Source organism: Bufo gargarizans, chromosome 3, assembly GCF_014858855.1.
Source record: "Bufo gargarizans isolate SCDJY-AF-19 chromosome 3, ASM1485885v1, whole genome shotgun sequence".
Classification (NCBI taxonomy): domain Eukaryota; kingdom Metazoa; phylum Chordata; class Amphibia; order Anura; family Bufonidae; genus Bufo; species Bufo gargarizans.
The window spans coordinates 119,071,352-119,098,173 of NC_058082.1; the positions used below are offsets into that span (position 1 = coordinate 119,071,352).

At 44.1% G+C, this 26,822-nt stretch overlaps 1 protein-coding gene across 1 annotated transcript in view; it reads left to right on the forward strand.

Moving 5' to 3' along the window:
- Window positions 1-396: 396 nt before the first annotated feature.
- The window catches only part of LOC122932457 (retinol dehydrogenase 7-like), a 47,453-nt gene continuing 21,027 nt past the window's right edge, over window positions 397-26,822 (forward strand). Inside the window, exons 1-2 of the mRNA XM_044286870.1 lie at window positions 397-548; window positions 24,725-25,053. Coding sequence (XP_044142805.1) covers window positions 24,741-25,053 — 313 coding nt within the window. The 5' untranslated portion in view covers window positions 397-548; window positions 24,725-24,740. The remainder of the gene's footprint in view (window positions 549-24,724; window positions 25,054-26,822) is intronic.

Below are 26,822 nucleotides of genomic sequence, written 5' to 3' on the forward strand. Positions count from 1 at the left end.
ATTTATCCCTTTTTCTAAATTTATAGAAATATATGGCCATATCTCTAGACAATGGAGACACAAATTGCATTATGTACCATATGTCTCTGGGGCTTCACGTGAGGGACTATTTTCTATGCAGGGGAGGAAGGGGTTAACAAGAATTAATTACAAATATGGTCTGGGCAATGACGGTGCTTGAAGAACTTATGCCTGCCCACAGGAAAGCAAGCAAGTTTAAGGCGTTTTTTGCTGCATCCAAAACGCGGCAGCACCCTAAGTGAGTTCAAATGAGTTAAAAAAAATTCATGCGAAAACCCCTGTTCCAAATCTCTGCAGCCACGTACAGTCCTGCCTTTTTAGTCTTCCCCTCCCTTTAGGATCCACTCCAAGTCTTGGACAAATTAAGCACATGCAGGAGCTGAGCCAAAACTTGCTCCAGGCAAATACAGCCAAAGCACTAGCTGAGAGTGTGATATAAAAAGATAAAGTCCACCACTTATTTCCACTGTTTACTGAAGTATATGGGGTCAGCTCTGTAACCATATAACACTTCAAGAACCCATAAGGTAAGACATACTGTAACATTACGTCTTTAACAGTTAGTATTCACTAATCGTAGCATCTGCTGTTCAAGCACAAAAAGTCAGAGGCAGGAAAGTTACAGTTCTGATAGTTGCGCGCACATAAAACGCCATGCAAATGTAACAGCTGTAAGTGGCCTTGTGCTCTCCACAGTAATATACTAATGTAGATTATATTCTTACAGTAGAAATGATATGTATCTTATAGCACAGCCACAGACTCAATCATTACTATGCTATTTTGTAAAAGAGTTTTTTTTTTATGATACAGTATCATTGTATGTACCAGTTTTTCCAGTGTCTGCCTGTGTCTCTGCTGTTGGAGCAGTGTGCTGCTGCTGCATATAGTGTTTGCTTTTGCATTAGTGATGAGCGGCAGGGGTTATATTCAAATTCGCAATATTTCACAAATATTTGGGCGAATATTCGTCATATAATCGCAAATTCAAGATTATTTTCTTGATTGCGAAAAATCGGCAATGTAATGGGCGCAAAATACAGGCGTGGCTCACTTTTGCTACATTTTCCAAGCTGCTAGAAGTTTCCTGAGACTGGAGAAAATGGTTGGTACGGCAGAACATTAAAAATCACTACTGTTGAGCGCGAATATTCGAATAGCAAATATTAACCGCGAATATCGCAACTTCGCGAATATTTCGAATATAGTGCTATATATTCACTAAATCGAATATTCGTTATTTTTTTACATCTGAAAACATGATTCCTCCCCGCTTCTTTCTTGTGGGTCAATAAGTCATTGGCCCACAAGCAACTTAAGCAGGAAGGAATCATGTTTTCAAATGGAAAAAAAATTACGAATATTCTAAAAAACTAATATATAGCAACAACGGGAATATATTCGTTATTTAGAATATTCACCTTTTTTCCCCCAATCTGTACAGTTGCTCGCATACTCCTCCCCGACAAGCGTCCCCGTCACCATGGGAACGCCTGTGGGTTAGAAAATACCATTGGATCTGAGTTTTCCCTGAGATCGTGAAAACTCAGATCCGATGGTATATTCTAACCCTCAGGCAGTCCCATGGTGACAGGGACGCTTGTCGGGGAGGAGTATGCCAAAGTGGAATAACAGTACAGTTTGAAAAAAAAAAAGGCGAATATTCTAAATAACGAATATATTCGCTATATTGCTATAACTTTTTTTTTTTTTTTATATTCGTCATATTCTAAAAAACTTAGTTCTAGCAATATAGCGAATATTCGTAAAATACACATATAGACTTAGCTAATATAGTGCTATAGTATATTTTTTTTAATAGTGTAAATTTTTTCCAAATCTGAACTTTAGAAGAGATAAAAAAAATTGACTATAAAAAAGATTATAGCACTATATTAGCTAAATTGCAGTCTATATGTGTATTTTACGAATATTCGCTATATTGCTAGAACTTAGTTTTTTAGAATATTCGTCATATTCTAAAACAAGAATATATAGCATGATAGCAAATATTCGTCGCAATACGCAAATAATTAAATCGCATATTATTCGCGATAAATAGAAAAATGACGAATATTCGATTTTGACAAATATTCACGAAATATCGCGAAATAGAATATGACACCTCCCACTCATCACTACCTAACACCCTGCACTGCAACAGCTACACTATATCAGGATATAACCTACACTGACTATCTGTATTATATATATAAGCTATCTAACTATCTATCTAATGTAGTGTGGAAAGCACAGAGCACAGCAATGACGCTGCTGTCTCTCTAAGAACTTTAAAAAACTGTAGAAAATGGCTGCTGGGGAGGTTCTTATATAGTAAGTAGTGATGAGCAAGCATAATCGGCTGAGTACCTGCTCGGCTCGAACATTGCTATGCTCGGCACGTGGCAGTACTCGGCCGAATACCACGTGTGCTCGTTGCATTGCTCGAGTCTCCTCCCCGCATGTTTGGCACCTCCTAAGCAGCCAATCAACATTCAGGTAAGTAATTCCCTTCAGTGTAACGCCATAGCCATGTTAGCTATTAGCCTTACACCGATTGGCTGGGCGGAACACATGATGCAAGTTTATATAGGAGCCGATGTCCCGTGCTCAGATCATTCAGCGCCAGGGAGAGCAGACCGAGCTTTTAAAAGACAGAAAGATTTGATATTAGTGAGATCTACAGTACGCCATCAGAAAGCAGTGTGTTTAACAGACATTATAAAAAGGGGCTTATTCACTAGAGTGTGTCTGCTAGTGAGATCTACAACGCGCCATCAGAGAAAAAAAAATAATGGGGAAATTAACCTAATTTGTACCACATCTGTGTGTGCGTTCAATCCGCAACCTTTATATTCAGTACTCCAGCAGAGAATTATTTAAAGTTTGGGCAAATTTACCTAGTTTTGGGCACATCTGTGTGTGTTTAGGCCGCAACCGTATATACAGTATTCCAGAAGAGAATTATTTGTATTTGGGACAAATTTAACTACTTTTGGGCACATCTGTGTGTGTGTTCAATCCACAAACGTTATATACAGTAATCCAGCAGAGAATACATTTTATTTTGAACAAATTTAACTAGTTTTAGGCACATCTGTGTGTGTGTTCAATCCACAAACGTTATATACAGTATTCCAGCAGAGAATACATTTTATTTTGAACAAATTTAACTAGTTTTAGGCACATCTGTGTGTGTGTTCAATCCACAAACGTTATATACAGAATTCCAGCAGAGAATTATTTGTATTTGGGACTATTTGGGACACATTTAACTAGTTTTGGGCTCATCTGTCTGTGCGTTTAGGCCGCAACCGTATACACAGTATTCCAGCAGAGAATTATTTGTATTTGGGACACATTTAACTACTTTTGGGCACATCTGTGTGTGTGTTCAATCCACAAACGTTATATACAGTATTCCAGCAGAGATTTTTTTTTATTTGGGACAAATTTAACTAGTTTTAGGCACATCTGTGTGTGCGTTTAGGCCGCAACCGTATATACAGTATTCCAGCAGAGAAATATTTGTATTTGGGACACATTTAACTAATTTTGGGCACATCTGTGTGTGTTCAATCCACAAACTTTATATACAGTATTCCAGCAGAGAATACATTTTATTTGGGACAAATTTAACTAGTTTTAGGTACATCTGTGTGTGCGTTTAGGCCACAACCGTATATATATTTGGGACACATTTAACTACTCCACCACTTCTACCTCCAGCAGTCAGCCATCAGTCTGTAGCTGGAAGCAGTGTAGCTACAAAGAGAACTTCTCATCTCTCATTCCTGTGGTGAAGAGGGCAAGTAAAATGGTGCAATACCAGAAGGTCCTTGTTAAGAAATTGCTCTTAAAATCTGACAAAGCTGGGGGCAGAGTCCGTATTTCCTTAGGCAAACGAGGAAGGCACACTCCAGTTCCAACAAAGGCAGGGCAACACTCTCCAAGGCATGGGACACTTTCATGACACCCCACCAGCAACCGCACCCTGAAGCGCGGCCTACTGTCCCAAAGATGGAAACGTTTTGGAAGATGGTGAAGGAATACATGGCAGACCATGTCAGCGTCCTTAATGATCCCTCAGTGCCTTACAACTACTTGATGTCCAAGCGGAACATGGCACGAACTTGCGCTCTATGCCTTGGAGGTGCTGGCCTGCCCTGCCGCCAGCATATTGTCTGAGCGTGTATTTAGTGCTGCACAGATAAGCGTATCCGCTTGTCCACTGACAATGCTGACTGGTTGACTCAGATAAAATTGAAAAAGGCATGGATTGACCCTGATTTTTACACTACACCAGAGGAAGCTGAGCTAATGAGGAACAAAAACACAATTTAAATGTATGCTTTATAATGTACTGAATCCACAAGATTCAGATGCACCCTTTTCACCGCAAAAAAAGGGTATATGTTTGAATCTTGTTTTGTCATCCTTCTCCTCCTCTTTGATACAGTACATATGCCCTCACTACAATGTTTTATAGGGTCCACTTACCTTCAGGCCCTCACCTCCAATGTTTTATAGGGTCCACTTACCTTCAGGCCCACACCTCCAATGTTTTATACAGTCTGCTTATCTGTAGGCCCTCACTACAATGTTTTATAGGGTCTGCTCACCTTCAGGCCCTCACCTCCAATGTTTTATAAGGTCTGCTCACTGGTAGGCCCTCACCTCTAAATGTTTTATATGGTCTGTTCACCTGTAGGCCCTCACTACAATGTTTTATAGGGTCCGCTCACCTTCAGGCCCTCACCTCCAATGTTTTATAAGGTCTGCTCAGCTGTAGGCCCTCACCTCTAATGTTTTATATGGTCTGCTCACCTGTAGGCCCTCACTACAATGTTTTATAGGGTCCGCTGACCTTCAGGCCCTCACCTCCAATGTTTTATACGGTCTGCTCACCTGTAGGCCCTTACTACAATGTTTTATAGGGTCCGCTCACCTTCAGGCCCTCACCTCCAATGTTTTATACGGTCTGCTCACCTGTAGACCCTCACTACAATTTTTATAGGGTCCGCTCACCTCCAGGCTCTCACCTCTAATGTTTTATAGGGTTTGCTCACCTGTAGGCCCTCACTACAATTTTTTATAGGGTCCGCTCACCTTCAGGCCCTCAGCTCCAATGTTTTATACAGTCTGCTCAACTGTAGGCCCTCACCTCTAATGTTTTATGAGGTCTGCTCACCTGAAGGCCCTCACATGTTTTAGAAGGTCAGCTCAGCAGCAGGCACTCACCCCTAATTTTTTATAGGGTCACCAGCATGCCCTCGCTCCGAATGTTTTGGAGGGTCACCAGCAGGCCATCAATGAGAATTTTCCAAGAGTGTGTATGATGCCCTACTTTATGTGTAAGAAAGGGTGTATTGGAGTGCCAGTTCCTTGTAATATTTGGCAGCCGAATTACAGAGTAACAAACAGTCTGGTTGGACCAAAAAAGTTTGAGATATCAAAAATCTTCTAATGTCACAGCGCAAAAGGCACTTCATAGTGCTGCTCTGCCACATCACATTAGGGGATTTTATTTTAAAAAAAAAATATATATATATATGTATATATATATTTTGGTAAGGCTGAAGTTCAGCCTGCATTTGTGGGAGGGGCTTGAGCCTGTTTAAACCCCGCTCCCCTCACCTCAGTGGGCGTTTCGGTTCTTGGATATTCACTGGCTATTGTTTTGTGTGTCTCCTTGTGCCTACGGCCGCCTCGTGCAGAGTTTGTCTCTTCAAGTGGTAAGTAGGGGGCTCTTTCGCAGGGCAGAGGACAGCGGCAGTCCGGCTCCTTCCCACCGCTTCATTCTGAGGGTGCGTTCCACACAAGCGCTTCCGGGTCCCCTTCACCGCCCGTCTCCCTGTCTGTCTGGCGGCCCGGCGACGGGGAGCACACCTGGTAGCCGGCACGGCTCTTCCGTGCCGGGGGGGGGGGGTTTGATACTTGTCTGGCCGGCTCACCTCTTCCCCAAACGCGGCGCACGGAGGCATGCGTTCCAGGGTGGAACGCACGCGCTTCCTGGTGCCGGTCCCCGGCCACTCTCCAGGCTTCCGGCGGTGGGCGGCCTGGGGAGGAGTGTGCGCACCCCGGCATCTCCCCGATCATGGGGGGGGTGTTCTTGGGGGGGAGGCTGGAGCTCGAGTCGGCACCTTCGGCCTAGAAACCGGCGCACGGAGGCGTGCATTCCAGGGTGGAACACACTCTTCTTCCGGCGCCGGCAGTGACGTCACCCGCCCCCCTGGCCGGTCTCCCTGGCTGCGATGTCAGCTTGCGTTCCACGTGGAGCGCGGGCTCACGGGCAGCCGGGCCGGACAAGGAAAAAGGGGGGAGGGGAGAGAGAGGAGGTTTACACTCAATGGCTGACTACACGGTCCTGGCCCACAGGGCAAGTCGGCCATTGAGTGTTCTAAACCCGCCATCAGGGCAAGGGAACCACAAAAAAAAAAGAAAACCCGCCATATAGAACAATTAATGAAATATAAAGCCACCATATAGGGAAAATAAAAGGTAATTAAAACAGCCAAAAAAATATAAATAAAATAAAATTCAAAATAAAACCAGCATATAGAAAATTAAATAAAATATACAACCGCCATATAGAAAAAAAAAATTTTTTTTATAAACCCGCAATATCACCCAAAAAAAAATAATTAAAGATTCCCCTGGCCTCACCACGCCAGAGTACGCCTTTGTTCAAAATACAAGTATGGTTATCCTACATAGGACTAGCCCGGCTCCGTCGCACCTCTGGCACCTGGTCACGCCCAGGGTTGTCTGGTCTTCCTGGTTCGCCCAGGCCGCCATTGTCTTCATGTCACTAGGTTTTTTGTCTGCTGGGCACAGTCGGGTGTCCGGTCACGGTTTGGTGGCGCCTCCTTCTTCCTTGGTATGCCCAGGGCATGGTACACTCCTGGTACGCCCGGGTCTTCATGTTTTTCTTCTCTAAACACACGGGTTCACGCACCTGTCCTTCGACTTATTTCGAGTCTTCTAAGGTGCCATCCTTCAGCTGCTCCCCTGGTCATTCTTGCTTTCCGTAACTCCTAGGCTCATGTCTTACCACTGCCCTTCGCGGGCTGCTGCTACGCGCAGCCTCTATCTCATGGCTACGCGCCTTCTCTCCTGTCAACTGCCTGGTACGCTCAGGTGTCTGGTCCGATGCGCTCGGATGGTTACTTGGCCTTAGGGTGCGCCCCAGCCTGGCCAGTTCGCCTGGTTCCGCAGGTTGGAGGGCACCCATTTCCTCTGCACTTTCAAATGTTTTTTCACCTATTGCTTTATTTACAGGAGTCTGTTCCTATTTCTCTGTTCCTTTCGGTCCTGTTCAGGTAAGTTCGCACTGGCGCCACCTCGGTCCCAGTCAAGTCATGTTCACGCTTTAATTATCTTCGTCTGTTCGGTTAGGCCAGGTTCGACTGAGCCGTCCCGCAAATTCTATTACCGGTACGTGTTTCTCTATCATGCACCAATCCGAATTCCATTACGTCATCACCCTCTTGTTTTTTTTTTTTTCCCCTTTATTTTGTCATGCCGTTTTTTTTTTTAGCTGCTCTGCCATGTCTCGGGCCTCGGATATGGAGGACGGCCTGTCCATCTCCGGCTCGATCATGTCAAGCCAGGCGGGTCCCTCATCCCTTCGGAGCTGGACCATCCCGAAGCTGTTGGCTGAGCTAAACCGAAGAGGCATTCTGCACCCGGCCACCGCAAGGAAGGCAGAGCTATACAAACTGCTCATGACCAGCCCCAGCACTGCGGCGGTGCAGCAGGAGGCATCGGCCATCCAGTTGTCCCTGGTGCAGCTACAGTCGACCCTAAATTCCTTGGTAGACTCGGTAGCAGATGTTCGGGCAAGGGTTGCGGAGCTCAAGTCCCGGCCACCCGTGACACCCCCGGCTCCCGTCCCGCTGATGGCTCCATCCACATCAGGTTGGCTGGCTACAGGTAAGCCAAGACCCATTCCCCAGGTGTCCCCCTCTCACTTCATTCCCGATAACCTCAAGAGAGATTCTGGCGGGAAAAGATGTCAATCTGGCATCAATCCTCATTGCCGCTCAAGATGTACCCGAGAATCGGGTGATCAACTGTGGCGATGTGTCCGTGGTCCTTCGGGCCAAGGACTCACGGCTCAACCGCAAGTTGACAATCCCAGAATTTGTCCTGGCTTTCAGCCTCTTCAGGGACATCGTCTGCACCGCGCAGCTGGAAAGGAGAGAGGAGCTGGACAGCTATTTATACCTGGTCACTGACCTGGGGCACAAGTATGGTGGGTCGGCCTTCTATGACTACCACCGTTCCTTTTCGGCTAAGGCGGCGGCAGCTTTGGCCCAGTTCCAGTATGTCACCAGCTGGTCTTTGATTGACACGGAGCTCTTTTGCCATCACTTCACTGGCCTCAGGGCTCCCAACTATGCGATGTGTCAATCGATCTTCCACTCCTCTGAATGGTGCCCTAATACCGCACACCCCTCCCAGGATAGGGCCATCCTGGGGACCTCCGGGTCGTTTCCATCTAACCCCTCCACGGACAAGCTGGGCAGACCCATTGTCTACTTGGGGAAGAGCCAGGTCTGCAATAATTTCAATTCAGGGGGGTGTTCATATGCCAGCTGCAGGTCACTCCATGTCTGCTCCCTGTGCTTCAGGGCCCACCCACGGTCCGCCTGCCCCAAAAAGTCTTCCAAAGGGTCCTGACTAGCGGACATCAACGTGGACCTCTTGGCGGCACTCCTTCGCGATCACCACGATCAGGATTTTGTGGCGTTCCTGTTGGCAGGCTTCCGCCAGGGGTTCCACACAGGGCTCATCACTCTGTCACAAGTGCCCTGGGAGGGCAGGAATCTGCTGTCCGCCACCCTGGACCCTCCAGCAACTAGCGAGTTGCTCCAGTCGGAGGTAGCCAAGTGGTTTCTCATAGGCCCATTCCCTCGCATCCCATTTTCCTCTTGGCGTTTCAACCCCATTGGCTTAGTGGCAAAGAAGAACACCAATAAAAAAAGATTGATTTATGATCTGTCTGCCCCTCATGTTTCCGGAATTCCTAGCCTTAATTCCCTGATTCCCTCGGAGGAATTTGCCATGCGTTACTCCTCGGTGGATGACGCAATTCAGGCCATCCTGTTGCATGGTAGGGGCGCTTGGTTGGCAAAGGTTGACATCGCAGATGCGTTTAAACTCCTCCCCATCCTACCTCAGTTGTGGCAGTTCTACGGCATCGAGTGGGCCGGGCAGTATTTTTTCGCCAACAGGCTCACGTTTGGATCCAAGAGTAGCCCATGGTTATTCGACCAGCTGGCCAAGGCGCTACATTGGATCCTGATCCATCACGGGGGCCTCCGATCAGTCATCCACTACCTCGATGACTTTCTAGTTGTCGAGGATCCGCAGGGCGGGTCCGGCATTCTCACCGTCCTCCTCGGGATGTTTGCCAGTCTGGCTGTTCAGATCGCCGAGTCAAAGACTGAGGGTCCCGCCACGAGGGTCTCGTTCTTGGGCATCGTCCTGGATTCAGTTCTTTTGCAGGCCAGCCTACCAGAAGAGAAGCTCACTCAGTGTCGGGAGGTCATTTCCCATGCGGCAGCCACGGGGTGCCTCACTAGAGTCGAGTTACAGTCTCTTCTTGGACGGCTCAATTTTGCCGCCAGGATTATGCCCCAGGGGAGGACTTTCGTGTCAAGGCTGCTCCAGCTTCTTCCCTCTGCACCCGAACAAGGCTGCGTCATCCGGTTGGACGGCCAGGCCATGGCAGACCTGGCCATGTGGGAAATGTTCCTATCTCGATGGAATGGCGTCTCCTTTTTTGTATCGCCTTGGTCTCCCTCCTGCCCGACCATTTTTTCAGACGCTGCTGCATCTTGCGGCTACGCAGCCATTTGGGGTTCCCATTGGCTAGCGGATCGCAGCCCAATACCATCTTAGAGGAGGTTGAATCCATCCGCACCTCCTCCCAGTTGGAGTTGCACCCCATCGTTGCAGCGGCACAGGCATGGGGTCACCTCTGGGCTAACTTGCCGGTGATGTTTGTGACAGATAACCAGGCCTTGGTTGACATCTTGGCCAAGGGCAGGGACAAGTCCCCCAAGATCATGGCACTTTTACGCCAGCTGGTTTGGCTGGTCCTGTCACACAACTTCCATGTGCATTGTAGCCACATCCCGGGTGAGAAGAATGTGGCAGCCGACGCGCTGTCTAGATTTAATTTCCAACTCTTTTTTCAGGTCATGCCGGAGGCCGAGCCGCTCAGATATCCCACCCCGCCTTTCAGTTCCCTGACAATGGACTAGGCATGCTCGTCTGTTCAGCAAGGGACCTGTCGCAGCAGTCCCTTGCCCCAATACGGCCAGGAACTATCTTTCAGGCCTGAGAACTTTCCAGGAGTTTTCGCGTCTGCACCCGCAGGCTGGCCTTGCGGACATTCCTTACATCATGGCCTTCATCGCCCATTGTCACCACCAGTTACACCTCTCCTACAACACCATTAAGTTGTACCTGGCGGGCGTCCAACACCACACTATGCTCCGCAACCCAGGGGGCGGGTCCATTTTTTCTGCGCACGCAATCAAGGCCACCTTGCGAGGGGTCCAGAAGGGTGGGTCCAATCCTCCGTCCCGCAGGCAGGGCGTCACAGGGAGATGTTCCGGAAATTGTCTTCAGCCCTGGATGGTGCTCCTTTTGGCCCCTTCTCCAGCTTAATTGTTAAAGCTGCTATGTATTTGGCCTTTTATGGCTTCCTTAGGCCAGGCGAGTTCTCATGCAGTACGGCCGGACGGTGCAGTCTGCACAGAGAGCAGCTGGTGCGGGATATTGACCATTACGCGCTGAAGATAATTACCACCAAAACTAGTCAAACAGGCCCCACTGGTAATGAATTGTGCCCGGTACAGGTGTTTTACCAGCTCATCCTCGCCCTCCGGGATGCGCCACCTCACAGCCCTCTGCTACCCCATCTCAAGGGAGCTCTCACCACGGCGCAGTTTATCAGCCACATCCGCACGGTTGCTGCTGGTTTAGGATTAGACTCAGGCGCTATCCGGTCATTCCTTCCGCATTGGAGCAGCCTCCGCGGCTTCCAGGTGGGGGGTCCCTGCCCACGTCATCCGAAAGATGGGGAGATGGCGTTCGTCTTGCTTCACCAGATACATACCTAATCCACAGGTGGAGATTTCGCAGGCGTTTCGGTCATTGGTGTTATAAGGTATTAAAGTCTTGCATCTTAACTATATTGTTGTCATTTTTGCCCCCTTTTAGGCTACTCTCATACCCGGCTCCAGGCACACCCCAGCCGGTTTAGGTTCCAGGCAGGCGCGCTGCCCGAGTTCGTATTTTAGCCTTGACCACAAGTTGGTAAGGCTGAAGTTCAGCCTGCATTTGTGGGAGGGGCTTGAGCCTTTTTAAACCCCACTCCCCTCACCTCAGTGGGCGTTCCGGTTCTTGGACCCACCCACCCATTCCCTTCATTTCAAGGGTCCTCCTTAGGGTAGCCCCCTTTTAGGCTACTCTCATACCCGACTCCAGGCACCCCCCGGCCGGTTTAGGTTCCAGGCAGGCGCGCTGCCTGAGTTCGTATTTTAGCCTTGACCACAAATATATATATATATACACACACTGCACCAGACAGGGGTGTAGCTAAAGGCTGATGGGTCCTGGTGCAAAAGTTCCCCTCCCCCTTGCCTGTGCTTTGTGCTCCCCCGTGGCAAATTCTCAACCTAACCCATTTCCTCCAGTCCTACTGTTAGGCCCCATGCACACGGCCGTTGTTCACGGCCGTGTGCGGGCCGTGGAACCGCGGCCTGGATCCCTCCTGTGAGCTGGAGCGCACGGCGTCACTGGTTGCTATGACGCCGTGCGCTCCCTGCTGCCGCCGCAATACAGTAATACACTGGTATGATCTATACCAGTGTATTACTGTACTGTGCCGGCAGCAGGGGGCGCACGGCGTCATAGCAACCAGTGACGCCGTGCGCTCCAGCTCACAGGAAGGGATCCAGGCCGCGGTTCCACGGCCCGCACACGGCCGTGAACAACGGCCGTGTGCATGGGGCCTTAAAAAGTAAAAAAAAAGAATGTACCTGGATCACACATCCTCATGTTATGCTTTGATGCAATAACTGCTTCTCAGCATAAAATAACATTGCCTCTGAGCATCATAAATGGTATACAGGCCCCTATGTTGCATAGCATACATTAGGCATTAGTATACTATCAATAATATTTTGATCAACAAGGTTTAATTAGCAGGAGACTGCATAAGGGTTCACAAATTTCTACCAGCTCTCAGCTGGAGTTCCTGAGACCTTATGTTAAGGTGAGCTTTGATAACTGTTCACATGGTCCATGTTGTTGTGCTGGTGCGTTGTTGGGGCCCAGTGCCAGTGTGGCATTGCCAAAGCAGCAGGGATGCTGTTAGGCTGCTGGGTCCCGCCGTCTGCTGGTGCAGTGCTGTGGCGCGGGTGGTCGCCACGTCAAATTTAGAGAAGGTGAAGGTTCCCACTCAAGGAGGCATTCTTGTCGTGGTGAGTGGGATTATGCTTTTTGATCAAAATGTATGCTAATGCCTCAGGTATAGCACGCAACATAGGGGCCTATATACTATTCATGACGCTGAGAAGCGATGTTAATTATGCTGAGAAGAAGTTATTAGATCAAAGCATTTGGATGTGTGATCCAGGTTCATTCTTGTTTTTGGATATTTTATAGATCCTTTCCTTTTTTGCACTCTGGTATTAGCACTCCTCCCATTCAACCCAGGTGATTTTAGTTAGCAGGAGACTGCATAATGGTTCACAAATTCCTACCAGCTCTCAGTTGGAGTTCTTGAGAGCATATGATAAGGTGAGCTTTGATAACTGTTCACATGGTGGGTTGCTGTGTGGCGGCCGTTGTTGCTGTGCTGGTGGGTTGGAGGGACCCAGTGCCAGGGTGGTATTGCCAAGCAACAGGAGTGCTGTTTGGCTGCTGGGTTCCGTCGTCTGCTGGTGCAGTGCTGTGGCGCAGGTGGTCACCGCGTCAAATTTAGAAAAGGTTCCCACTCAAGGAGGCATTCTATGACGCTGAGAAGTGATGTTAATTATTTAGATCAAAGCATAGCATTTGAATGTGTGATCCAGGTTCATTTATTATTATTATTATTATTATTATTATATTTTTTTTTTTTATACCTATTGTTAAAAGGGTTGTGCTATTTTTAATACTGATGACTATAAAACGGTCATGTTACTTTTCCCGAATGGTGAACGCCTAAAAAATAAAAAACTATGATGAAATTGAAATTTTGCCCACCTTACTTCCCAAAAAAAGGTAATAAAAGTGATCAAAAAAGTCGCATGTACGCCAAATTTGTAACAATCAAAACGTCATCTCATCCCGCAAAAAATGAGACCCTGCTTAAGGTAATCGCCCAAAAACTGAAAAAACTATGGCTCTTAGACTATGAAAACACTAAAACATCACTTTTTTTTTTTTCAAAAATGAAATCATTGTGTAAAACTTATATAAATTTAAAAAAGTATACATATTAGGTATTGCCGCGTCCGTATCGACCGGCTCTATAAAAATATCACATGACCTAACCCCTCAGGTGACCACCGTAAAAAAATAAAAACGGTGTGAAAAAAGCAATTTTTTGTCATCTTACGTCACAAAAAGTCTAATAGCAAGCGATCAAAAAGTCATATGCACCCCAAAATAGAGCCAATCAAACCGTCATCTCATCTCGCAAAAAATGAGACCCTACTTAAGATAATCGCCCCAAAACTGTAAAAACTATGGCTCTTAGACTATGGAAAAACTAAAACATTTTTTTGTTTTAAAAATGAAATCATTGTGTAAAACTTACATAAATAAAAAAAATTGTATACATATTAGGTATCGCCTCGTCCGTGACAACCTGCTCTATAAAAATACCACATGATCTAACCTGTCAGATGAATGTTGTAAATAACAATAAATAAAAACTATGCCAAAAAAGCTATTTCTTGTTACCTTGCCGCACAAAAAGTGTAATATAGAGCAACCAAAAATCATATGTACCCTAAACTAGTACCAACAACACTGCCACCCTATCCCGTAGTTTCTAAAATGGGGTCACTTTTTTAGAGTTTCTACTCTAGGGGTGCATCAGGGGGGCTTCAAATGGGACATGGTGTCAAAAAAAACAGTCCAGCAAAATCTGCCTTCCAAAAACCGTATGGCATTCCTTTCCTTCTGCGCCCTGCCGTGTGCCCGTACAGCAGTTTACGACCACATATGGGGTGTTTCTGTAAACTACAGAATCAGGGCCATAAATAATGAGTTTTGTTTGGCTGTTAACCCTTGCATTGTAACTGGAAAAAAAATATTAAAATGGAAAATCTGCCAAAAAAGTGAAATTTTGAAATATTATCTCTATTTTCCATTAAATCTTGTGCAACACCTAAAGGGTTAACAAAGTTTGTAAAAATCAGTTTTGAATACCTTGAGGGGTGTATTTTATAGAATGGGGTCATTTTTGGGTGGTTTCTATTATGTAAGCCTCGCAAAGTGACTTCAGACCTGTAGTGGTCCCTAAAAATTGGATTTCTGAAAAATTTCAAGATTTGCTTCTAAACTTCTAAGCTTGTAACATCCCCAAAAAATAAAATATCATTCCCAAAATAATTCAAACATGAAGTACATATATGGGGAATGTAAAGTCATCACAATTTTTGGGGGTTTTACTATGTATTACAGAAGTAGAGAAACTGAAACTTTGAAATTTGCTAATTTTTCCAAATTTTTGGTAAATTTGGTATTTTTTATGAAAAAAATAATAATTTTTGGACTTAATTTTTCCAGTGTCATCAAGTACAATATGTGATGAAAAAACAATCTCAGAACAGCCTGGATAAGTCAAAGCGTTTTAAAGTTATCACCACTTAAAGTGACACTGGTCAGATTTGCAAAAAATGACCTGGTCCTTAAGGTGAAATAAGGCTGTGTCTTGAAGGGGTTAAGAAACAGACATCATACTTTCCTACTTTTCCATCATCCTCCCCACCTTCTCAACACTTCATCCTGCCACCCCCAATACTTTGTCCAATGTGCTCTCCAACACTATACTGCAGAAACAGTCCCCCTGAAAATACTGATATCACACAGATAGTGAACCAGTACAAAAATCCCCCCCCCCCCTACCTTTTAGATCAGACCCCCATATCAGACCTCATGACCTCGTGGGCGTTTTCAGTGCAGCAAAAAAATGTTTGTACCCTTCTCCACATCTCTGCCACCACACAATCCTGTCTCTGAGCTCTATAGCCCTCCTCATTGATTGATTTTTTTGCTCTGATGTGGATTGTTAGCTGAGAGACCTTATATAGACAGGGGTGTGTCTTTCGAAATCATGTCCGATGAACTGAACTTATCACAGGTAGACTAATGTAGAAACATTTTCAAAGATGATCAAAATAAATGGGAGGCCCAGAGCTAAATTTAAAGTGTCACAGCAAACGGTCTGAATACTTATGTCTATGTGAAATTTTACTTTTTACCTTTCAATTAATTTGCAAAAAAAAAATATATATATATATATATATACAGGGAGTGCAGAATTATTAGGCAAATGAGTATTTTGACCACATCATCCTCTTTATGCATGTTGTCTTACTCCAAGCTGTATAGGCTCGAAAGCCTACTACCAATTAAGCATATTAGGTGATGTGCATCTCTGTAATGAGAAGGGGTGTGGTCTAATGACATCAACACCCTATATCATGTGTGCATAATTATTGGGCAACTTCCTTTCCTTTGGCAAAATGGGTCAAAAGAAGGACTTGACAGGCTCAGAAAAGTCAAAAATAGTGAGATATCTTGCAGAGGGATGCAGCACTCTTAAAATTGCAAAGCTTCTGAAGCGTGATCATCGAACAATCAAGCGTTTCATTCAAAATAGTCAACAGGGTCGCAAGAAGTGTGTGGAAAAACCAAGGCGCAAAATAACTGCCCATGAACTGAGAAAAGTCAAGCGTGCAGCTGCCAAGATGCCACTTGCCACCAGTTTGGCCATATTTCAGAGCTGCAACATCACTGGAGTGCCCAAAAGCACAAGGTGTGCAATACTCAGAGACATGGCCAAGGTAAGAAAGGCTGAAAGACGACCACCACTGAACAAGACACACAAGCTGAAACGTCAAGACTGGGCCAAGAAATATCTCAAGACTGATTTTTCTAAGGTTTTATGGACTGATGAAATGAGAGTGAGTCTTGATGGGCCAGATGGATGGGCCTGTGGCTGGATTGGTAAAGGGCAGAGAGCTCCAGTCCGACTCAGACGCCAGCAAGGTGGAGGTGGAGTACTGGTTTGGGCTGGTATCATCAAAGATGAGCTTGTGGGGCCTTTTCGTGTTGAGGATGGAGTCAAGCTCAACTCCCAGTCCTACTGCCAGTTTCTGGAAGACGCCTTCTTCAAGCAGTGGTACAGGAAGAAGTCTGCATCCTTCAAGAAAAACATGATTTTCATGCAGGACAATGCTCCATCACACGCGTCCAAGTACTCCACAGCGTGGCTGGCAAGAAAGGGTATAAAAGAAGAAAATCTAATGACATGGCCTCCTTGTTCACCTGATCTGAACCCCATTGAGAACCTGTGGTCCATCATCAAATGTGATATTTACAAGGAGGGAAAACGGTACACTTCTCTGAACAGTGTCTGGGAGGCTGTGGTTGCTGCTGCACGCAATGTTGATGGTGAACAGATCAAAACACTGACAGAATCCATGGATGGCAGGCTTTTGAGTGTCCTTGCAAAGAAAGGTGGCTATATTGGTCACTGATTTGTTTTTATTTTGTTTTTGAATGTCAGAAATGTATATTTGTGAATGTTGAGATGTTATATTGGTTTCACTGGTAAAAATAAATAATTGAAATGGGTATATATATTTTTTTGTTAAGTTGCCTAATAATTATGCACAGTAATAGTCACCTGCACACACAGATATCCCCCTAAAATAGCTAAAACTAAAAACAAACTAAAAACTACTTCCAAAAATATTCAGCTTTGATATTAATGAGTTTTTTGGGTTCATTGAGAACATGGTTGTTGTTCAATAATAAAATTAATCCTCAAAAATACAACTTGCCTAATAATTCTGCACTCCCTGTATATACAGTACAGACCAAAAGTTTGGACACACCTTCTCATTCAAAGAGTTTTCTTTATTTTCATGACTATGAAAATTGTAAATTCACACTGAAGGCATCAAAACTATGAATTAACACATGTGGAATTATATACATAACAAAAAAGTGTGAAACAACTGAAAATATGTCATATTCTAGGTTCTTCAAAGTAGCCACCTTTTGCTTTGATTACTGCTTTGCACACTCTTGGCATTCTCTTGATGAGCTTCAAGAGGTAGTCACCTGAAATGGTTTTCACTTCACAGGTGTGCCCTGTCAGGTTTAATAAGTGGGATTTCTTGCCATATAAATGGGGTTGGGACCATGAGTTGCGTTGTGGAGAAGTCAGGTGGATACACTTGAACAGACTTAGAATTTGTATTATGGCAAGAAAAAAGCAGGTAAGTAAAGAAAAACGAGTGGCCAACATTACTTTAAGAAATGAAGGTCAGTCAGTCTGAAAAATTGGGAAAACTTTGAAAGTGTCCCCAAGTGCAGTCACAAAAACCATCAAGTGCTACAAAGAAACTGGCTCACAAGCGGACCGCCCCAGGAAAGGAAGACCAAGAGTCACCTCTGCTGTGGAGGATAAGTTCATCAGACTCACCAGCCTCAGAAATCGCTGGTTAACAGCAGCTCAGATTAGAGACCAAGTCAATGCCACACAGAGTTCTAGCAGCAGACACATCTCTAGAACAACTGTTAAGAGGAGACTGTGTGAATCAGGCCTTTATGGTAGAATATCTGCTAGGAAACCACTGCTAAGGACAGGCAACAAGCAGAAGAGACTTGTTTGGGCTAAAGAACACAAGGAATGGACATTAGACCAGTGGAAATCTGTGCTTTGGTCTGATGAGTCCAAATTTGAGATCTTTGGTTCCAACCACCGTGTCTTTGTTCGACGCAGAAAAGGTGAACGGATGGACTCTACATGCCTGGTTCCCACCGTGAAGCATGGAGGAGGAGGTGTGATGGTGTGGGGTGCTTTGCTGGTGACACTGTTGGGGATTTATTCAAAATTGAAGGCATACTGAACTAGCATGGCTACCACAGCATCTTGCAGCGGCATGCTATTCCATCCGGCTTGCGTTTAGTTGGACCATCACTTATTTTTCAATAGGACAATGCCCCCAAACACACTCCAGGCTGTGTAAGGGCTATTTGACCATGAAAGAGAGTGGTGGGTTGCTGCGCCAGATGACCTGGCCTCCCCAGTCACTGGTCCTGAACCCAATCGAGATGGGTTGAGCTGGAGCGCAGAGTGAAGGCAAAAGGTCCAACAAGTGCTAAGCATCTCTGGGAACTCCTTCAAGACTTTTAGAAGACCATTTCAGGTGACTACCTCTTGAAGCTCATCAAGAGAATTCCAAGAGCGTGCAAAGCAGTAATCAAAGCAAAAGGTGGCTACTTTGAAGAACCTAGAATATGACATATTTTCGGTTGTTTCACACGTTTTTGTTATATATATAAATCCACATGTGTTAATTCATAGTTTTGATGCCTTCAGTGTGAATCTACAATTTTCATAGTCATGAAAATAAAGAAAACTCTTTGAATGAGAAGGTGTGTCCAAACTTTTGGTCTGTACTGTATATATGTGTGTGTATATATATATATACATACACACACTACTGACAAAAAGTTAGGGGCTTTTGGGGGAAATTTTATGGAAAATGTAAAATTCACACTACAGTAACTTTATATCATGAAAGTAGAGCATTTAAGTAGAAGCATGCAATGGTGATTTCCTCATCTCAAACAATGTATTGAAACAAAAGATAACAACAATGGTGGGTATACCCCAACACAAAATTTCAATGTTTCAATAACTTGTAATGTGGCCTTGAGCATTAATTACAGCTTAACAATGAAGTCTCATGCTGTTCACAAGTCGACCTTTTGTCTGCTGAAGCATGGCATCCCACTCTTCTTGAAGGGTAGCCCTCAGGTTATTGAGGTTCTGGGGTACAGAGTTATGAGCCTCTACACCATGACTCAGCTGATCCCATAGGTTTTCAATGGGATTCAGGTCTGGAGAAAGTGCAAACCAGTGTCCAGCAGGTACCCCGGTCTCCAGCAGCCATTCCCTAATGATGCAACCTCGATGAGTTGGCGCATTGTCATCCATGAAGATTAAATTAGGCCTATGTTGTTCATGCAGAGGCACATTGACTGGGCTTGTCACTGTGCCATTCACAAAGTATAGGGCAGTTCTGTATGTCCTAGACACACCTGTCCAGACTGTAACACCATCACCAAAGGCTCGTCTGGTGACAACAGTGGCTGATGAATAGTTCTCTCCTTGACGTCTCCAACATCGTTGACGGCCATCGTTTCTGCTCAGCGTAAATCAACTTTCATCAGTGAACAGCACTGAGGCCCACTGGTCCCTTGTCCCTTGGTCACACTTCGACAGACAACAGAAATATGTGTGTGTGTGTGTGTGTGTGTGTGTGTGTGTGTGTGTATATATATATATATATATATATATATATATATAATATACACTGCCTGTAAAAAAAAAAAAAAAAAAGTCGCCACCTGGATTTAACTAAGCAAATAGTTATGAGCCTCCTATTGGATAATTACCCCAGGTATGCTGGCAGTATCCTCTGGTAGCTTTATGTTACAAGATCTTGTCTCCACCACCATGACCTACAGAGAGATACAAAAAATACACTGGCTGCTTCTTTCAGCTCAGCTTTATAGGGTCCATGGTGGTTGATTACAGCCTTGACTACAGTCTTAAAGCTTCCTGTTAGATTTCCAGGCTTTCCACAGAGATTAAAATCTATTGATATAGCATTTCCCATGCTAAAATCTCTTCAAAACTGTCAACTTTCCCAATTTATTGGGCTATAGAAGAAAGCTCAGTAGAGAGCCAATAAAGAGAAACAAAAGGGAGAACAGGAATAAGGAGTATCTTAAACAGAGGGGAAGGTTTAAAGGCCAGGTTATTGGACGAAACACCCAGTGAGGCATGTTGGGGAGAAAGAGGTATGGCTGACCAATCTCAGCCCACCAAGACTGAATTGGGGCGCACGTCCACCAGATATAGAAAAAGGTACCCCAACAACAAATATCAGAGGCACTATATCTGATAACATCTGGTTTTTATGCCACCTAGTAAGGACGTTGCAACCATTCTCCTGTAGTCACACACATCTAGATGATAAATTAGGTGATAAGAAGAGTGGTGTCAGCTCAGGAGATGTACATGAGACTCCCAAATCTCTCTCCCAGTAAGTAACTATGAGGATTTAACCCATTTGTGATAGTGCTGCCATAGGACATTCAGTAAATTAAACATGTGTTTAAAATCCAAAAGAGGAGGAAGCACTCCATAAAGATAATCATTCTACTATTCTGTTAAAAATGTGTAGTTCTGCCTCATCATTTGGATTTTATTACCACAAGACCCCGCTGAGTCATTTGTGTTAGGGCAGGGATCAGCAACCTTAGACACTCCAGCTGTGGTGAGACTACAACTTCCAATATACTAAATTGGTTGGCTATTCTCAGAACTGCCATAGAAGCAGAGGCAGATTGGGGGACGCCCAAACCCTCCTCAAGGCCACTGGGCAGCTACAGAATGATCTGATTATCTTAGATTTATTTAAAGGAGTTGTCTTACTTCAGCAAATAGCATTTATCATGTAGAGAAAGTTAATACAAAGCATTTACTAATGTATTGTGATTGTCCATATTGCTTCCTTTGCTGGTCGGATTCATTTTTCCATCACAGTATACACTGCTTGTTTCCATAGTTACAACCACCCTGTAATCCATCAGTGGTGGTCGTGCTTGCACAATATAGTAAAAAGCACTAGTTCATGTGCGCTCCCACGGTCCTGGCCATCAGAGAGGCAGGTGCTTTTTCCTATAGTGTGTAAGCACGACCACCACTGCAGGGTGGTCGTAATCATGGAAATGAACAGCGTATAATGTGATGGAAAAATGAATGAAGCCAGCAAAGGAGACGATGTGGATAAGGGTCCATTCTGACGTCCGTAGAATGGGTCCGCATCCGTTCCGCATTTCCAGAGCACGGCCCCAATCTTTCGGTCCGCAGCTCCAGAAAAAAATAGAGCATGTCGTATTCTTGTCCACAATTGCGGACAAGAATAGCCATTTCTATGGGGGTGCTGGCCGGGTGTATTGCAGATCCGCAATGCACTACGAACGTCTGAATGGAGCCGAATACATTAGTAAGTGGCTTTTATTAACTTTCTCTACGTGATAAAGGCTACAGTACTTGCTGAAGTGAGACCTCTTTTATTGCTAGGAGCATCAGATACTTATGCACCTGGCTGGTGGCCGCAGGTGCCCTCCTAAGCTCAACTGCTTTGTCCTCCTTAGGACAGTGATACTGTTTAATACTGCGATGGGGGTGGCACTGTGGTATTTTGTTCTGCTGGGGTTGTATTTTGTATCTTACTATGGTACTGACTGCACTGCCTATTTCTGTTGTCCCTGCCTACTGATGTTGACCCTACTCAGTGTCGGACTAGGGTGCCTAGGGCTCACCAGTAAAATTTATTTTGGGGGTCCTCCTTACGGATACATTCAAATATTACCTGCTCACACAGCAGGAGATTCTACCAGATAATTGAAGAAGGTAGTAACTTTGAGAAGGTAGGTCCTGGGGAAAATAAGGATACTGACTAGCTTTCCTCTATACCTAGATGTCATCTCAGCTCTGATCGTGTCTAGAATAATAACCTGGGGAATTTCTTTAATAATCTATCAAGTTTTTTTATATGAACATAGGCCGGTTGAGGTGCTGTACATTGGATATATGTACGTAGGGCAGTAAATCTACTGTGTTATGTGCCACTTGTGCAGGGGGTGGGAGACTAGGGGCCCACCGGGGGATTCACCTGTACCCCTTGTGGGCCAGTCTGAGCCTGACCCTACTACAAGATTTTTTTCCAGATCCAAGTCTGCCCCTTCATAGAAGTGAATGGAACATATAGGGAGTTGTAGTTTTACAAGAACTAGAGGTTGTTGATCTCTGCCTTAGGGGAACATTTAGTCTCATCTTGAATGTTCTGCTATCTTTTGGATACATACAGTGTATGTGTGTGATGATGTGCTTACTGAATCCTTAAAAAGACTAATCCTGTATGGAGACTTACTGGAAGTACTCCATGGTATTGAGACTTATTACCAATGCTCCATGGGAAACAAACATGCTAGTAAGGATTCTTTCACACTACCGTTAGGCTTGTCCAGCAGTGTAACGGCCTGCCGGATAATAAAATAATAATAAAAATTTATATAGCGCCACCATATTCCGCAGCTCTTTACAAATTCATAGGGTTCATGTACAAAACAAAAGTAACTGGTTAATATGCAACTGAAACACTAGGAGTCAGGGCCCTGCTCGCGAGAGCTTACAATCTATGAGGAATTGGGGGTGACACAAAAGGTAGTTGATTGTGATAAGTAGGATTTGAGCCATTACGCTCAACGCTTACTATTACTAACGCTTACACACGTGTGCTTCTGGAAGTCCGGTCCGGCTCCTTTCACTATAATGGGGACGGGCAGGAGATGTGGCTGCATCACGGCAAACATGCCGAGAGGCAGCCGGATAAAAACCGCACTGCTCCGTATGCCATGTTTTGCATCAATCTGACATTTCTATCTCGGTGCGCTATATTTTTTGTCAATGTGTGTGTGTGTGTGTGTGTATATACTGTGTGTGTGTGTGTGTGTATACAGTACAGACCGAAGGTTTGGACACACCTTCTCATTCAATTTTCTATGAAAATTGTAGATTCACACTGAAGGCATCAAAACTATGAATTAACACATGTGGAATTCTATACATAACAAAAAAGTGTGAAACAACTGAAAATATGTCATATTCTAGGTTCTTCAAAGTAGCCACCTTTTGCTTTGATTACTGCTTTGCACACTCTTGATGAGCTTCAAGAGGTAGTCACCTGAAATGGTTTTCACTTCACAGGTGTGCCCTGTCAGGTTTAATAAGTGGGATTTCTTGCCTTATAAATGGGGTTGGGACCATCAGTTGCGTTGAGGAGAAGTCAGGTGGATACACAGCTGATAGCCCTACTGAATACACTGTTAGAATTTGTATTATGGCAAGAAAAAAGCAGCTAAGTAAAGAAAATCGAGTGGTCATCATTACTTTAAGAAATGAAGGTCAGTCAGTCCGAAAAATTGGGAAAACTTTGAAAGTGTCCCCAAGTGCAGTCACAAAAACCATCAAGCGCTACAAAGAAACTGGCTCACATGCGGACCGCCCCAGGAAAGGAAGACCAAGAGTTACCTCTGCTGTGGAGGATAAGTTCATCCGAGTCACCAGCCTCAGAAATCGCAGGTTAACAGCAGCTCAGATTAGAGACCAGGTCAATGCCACACAAAGTTCTAGCAGCAGACACATCTCTAGAACAACTGTTAAGAAGAGACTGTATGAATCAGGCCTTCATGGTAGAATATCTGCTAGGAAACCACTGCTAAGGACAGGCAACAAGCAGAAGAGACTTGTTTGGGCTAAAGAACACAAGGAATGGACATTAGACCAGTGGAAATCTGTGCTTTGGTCTGATGAGTCCAAATTTGAGATCTTTGGTTCCAACCACCGTGTCTTTGTTCGACGCAGAAAAGGTGAACGGATGGACTCTACATGCCTGGTTCCCACCGTGAAGCATGGAGGAGGAGGTGTGATGGTGTGGGGGTGCTTTTCTGGTGACACTGTTGGGGATTTATTCAAAATTGAAGGCATACTGAACCAGCATGGCTACCACAGCATCTTGCAGCGGCATGCTATTCCATCCGGTTTGCATTTAGTTGGACCATCATTTATTTTTCAATAGGACAATGACCCCAAACACACCTCCAGGCTGTGTAAGGGCTATTTGACTATGAAGGAGAGTGATGGGGTGCTGCGCCAGATGACCTGGCCTCCAGTCACCGGACCTGAACCCAATCGAGATGGTTTGGGGTGAGCTGGACCGCAGAGTGAAGGCAAAAGGGCCAACAAGTGCTAAGCATCTCTGGGAACTCCTTCAAGACTGTTGGAAGACCATTTCAGGTGACTACCTCTTGAATATCATCAAGAGAATGCCAAGAGTGTGCAAAGCAGTAATCAAAGCAAAAGGTGGCTACTTTGAAGAACCTAGAATATGACATATTTTCAGTTGTTTCACACTTTTTTTTTATGTATAGAATTTCACATGTGTTAATTCATAGTTTTGATGCCTTCACTGTGAATCTACAATTTTCATAGTCATGAAAATAAAGAAAAATCTTTGAATGAGAACGTGTGTCCAAACTTTTGGTATGTACTGTACATATATATCCTCGAAATAGAGGAAAAGTATACTACAAAAACACAAACTAGTCTTCCTTTTGGAACCAACTAGTCAACTTTTTGGAACTTTAAAAAATCAATAAAACTGTACAGGCCTCATAGGGAGAACACAGACTGATGGGCATACTTGGAGTTGTAGCTTTGTAAGAACCAGAGGTTAGAGAGACCACAGCAATAGAGCAATTTTGAACAGACCATACCCAGTATGATAACATTATTTATTTTTTATTTTTGTAGAATTTGTGATTCCATCATGTGTCTCCTTGTGCTGATACTGTTGGGTTTGCTATTAGTGTACAGATGGTACAGACAAAGTCAGATTCTGGAGAATCTCACAGATAAATATGTCTTCATTACCGGATGTGACACTGGATTTGGAAATGTGCTGGCCAAGCAACTGGACAAACGTGGCATGAAGGTTCTAGCATCTTGCCTGACAGAGAAGGGGGCTGAGAAGCTGAAGAAAGAAGCATCTAGTAGACTGCAAACTGTAATCCTAGATATTTCTGACTCCGAGAATGTGAGCTCTGCAGCTGAGTGGGTGTCTCGTATTGTTGGAGACCAAGGTGAGTTATATAATCCCTGAGTATGAACTGTGCCTTAGGGCATTTGACAATATCAGTTTTTTATGTTTATTGAGCAGTGTTGAATAAGAATTCATGGAAAATGGTTGTTCCAAACCTTGTATTTAGGTTTTAAAACACGCAAAGGAGAAAAGTCTATGATAATGATTAAATACATCACATAGATCAAAGAGATGTAGAAATGACATGTGCAGCAACACAAAAGAATACGATAACCTGATGTGGTTTCAGCAGCTGGCGGCAAGATACTACTGTGTTGGTAAAACTTGGCTATAACTATATTTTTGGTCAGCTGCTTCACACCCTTTCACCTCTGCTATGAGTTATGTCTTGAGCGTCCAACCAGAAAATCACTACAACCGTCAATCATAGCAGAGTAAAGAAAGAGCAGAGAGATCGCTACAACTATCAAAGTGTGAATCTGGCTCTTTGATCATTTGAAATTCATTGTATCTGATTAAACTTCTTTCCGTCTCTTCATTTCCCACCAAAAATTCAATAAAAAGTGATGAAAAAGTCGTACACACCCCAGAGAGGTATCAATAAAAAGTACAGATCATTCCGCAAAAAATTAATACTCACATAGCTCCGTATACATAACTGCAAAAAAGTTATAGGAGTCAGAATATGGTGATGATTAAAATTAAAACTGATATTTTCCAAGGTTTTTATTGTTTTATCAGAATCAAAAAACAAGACAAACTATACATATAAGGTATCGCTGGATTCATACTGACTTGTAGAAGGAAATTAACATGTTTTATTGCAAATCAAATGTCGCAAATAAAATAAAAAAAACTGTAAAAAATGTGGCGGAATTGCTTATTTTTTTTTCCAATTACACCCCATTTGGATTATTCTTTTTTTATGCTTCCCACTACATCATATGCAATAGTAAATGTTTAAAGACTGCATAAGCTGGCTACATTTCATTAGGGGATAAAGTTTTTTTGTTAAAACAGGATAAAAGCTGGACCATTTTAGCAAGTGATTGGAGTTCACTAGAGACGAGTGAAGTATTAAAAAATTCAATTTGGCTGCTTCGCCAAATTTTACCCAAAAATTTGCTGTGTGACAAATTAGTTTGTCACGGAGTGCACTTCTTTATAAGTAGTGGGTGCAATGATTGCAATGCTCCCTGTCATTGTACTCCTCAGATTCCGCATTCATACATTATTGCAGCGTTTGATAGCAATAATCGGGTGTAAAATAAAAATAAAAATCATTTGCTCGAGACAGGCCGGCTGCAGCCCTCTTGATTGAAGATATAGCGTGAAATCTTGTGTGGCCCATGATGACGTCATCACATCAGCCAGCGTGGTGACTTCATATTTCACCATGCACGGGATTTCGTGGGAGATCTTCAATCAAGATGGCGAAGGCACATCACAAGCAAATGGATGAGGCAAATAAGATTTTTTTTTTTTTTTTTTTTTTACAGTATTTCAGGGAAAATCGATTCACTACCATGAAGCATGAGGAAACTCGGCTTCACTGTGAATCAAATTTTCCCTGAAATTCAAATTGCAGATTGTCAACTGCAAAATGTCATATACCAGTTTTTTCAGGCCAACTATACCACTTTCCAGTAAAATATATTAGAACCCAGATCAAATTTTTGGAATGATTCAGTTAAGAAGTTTGTTCATTTTTACTATGTTTGTCTTGCTGTCCACAGCCTCTACCTAACTCGGTCAGTTGTTTTTCAGGGTCAAAACTGCTGTAAGACCACCTTTTCATGAAACCTTAAG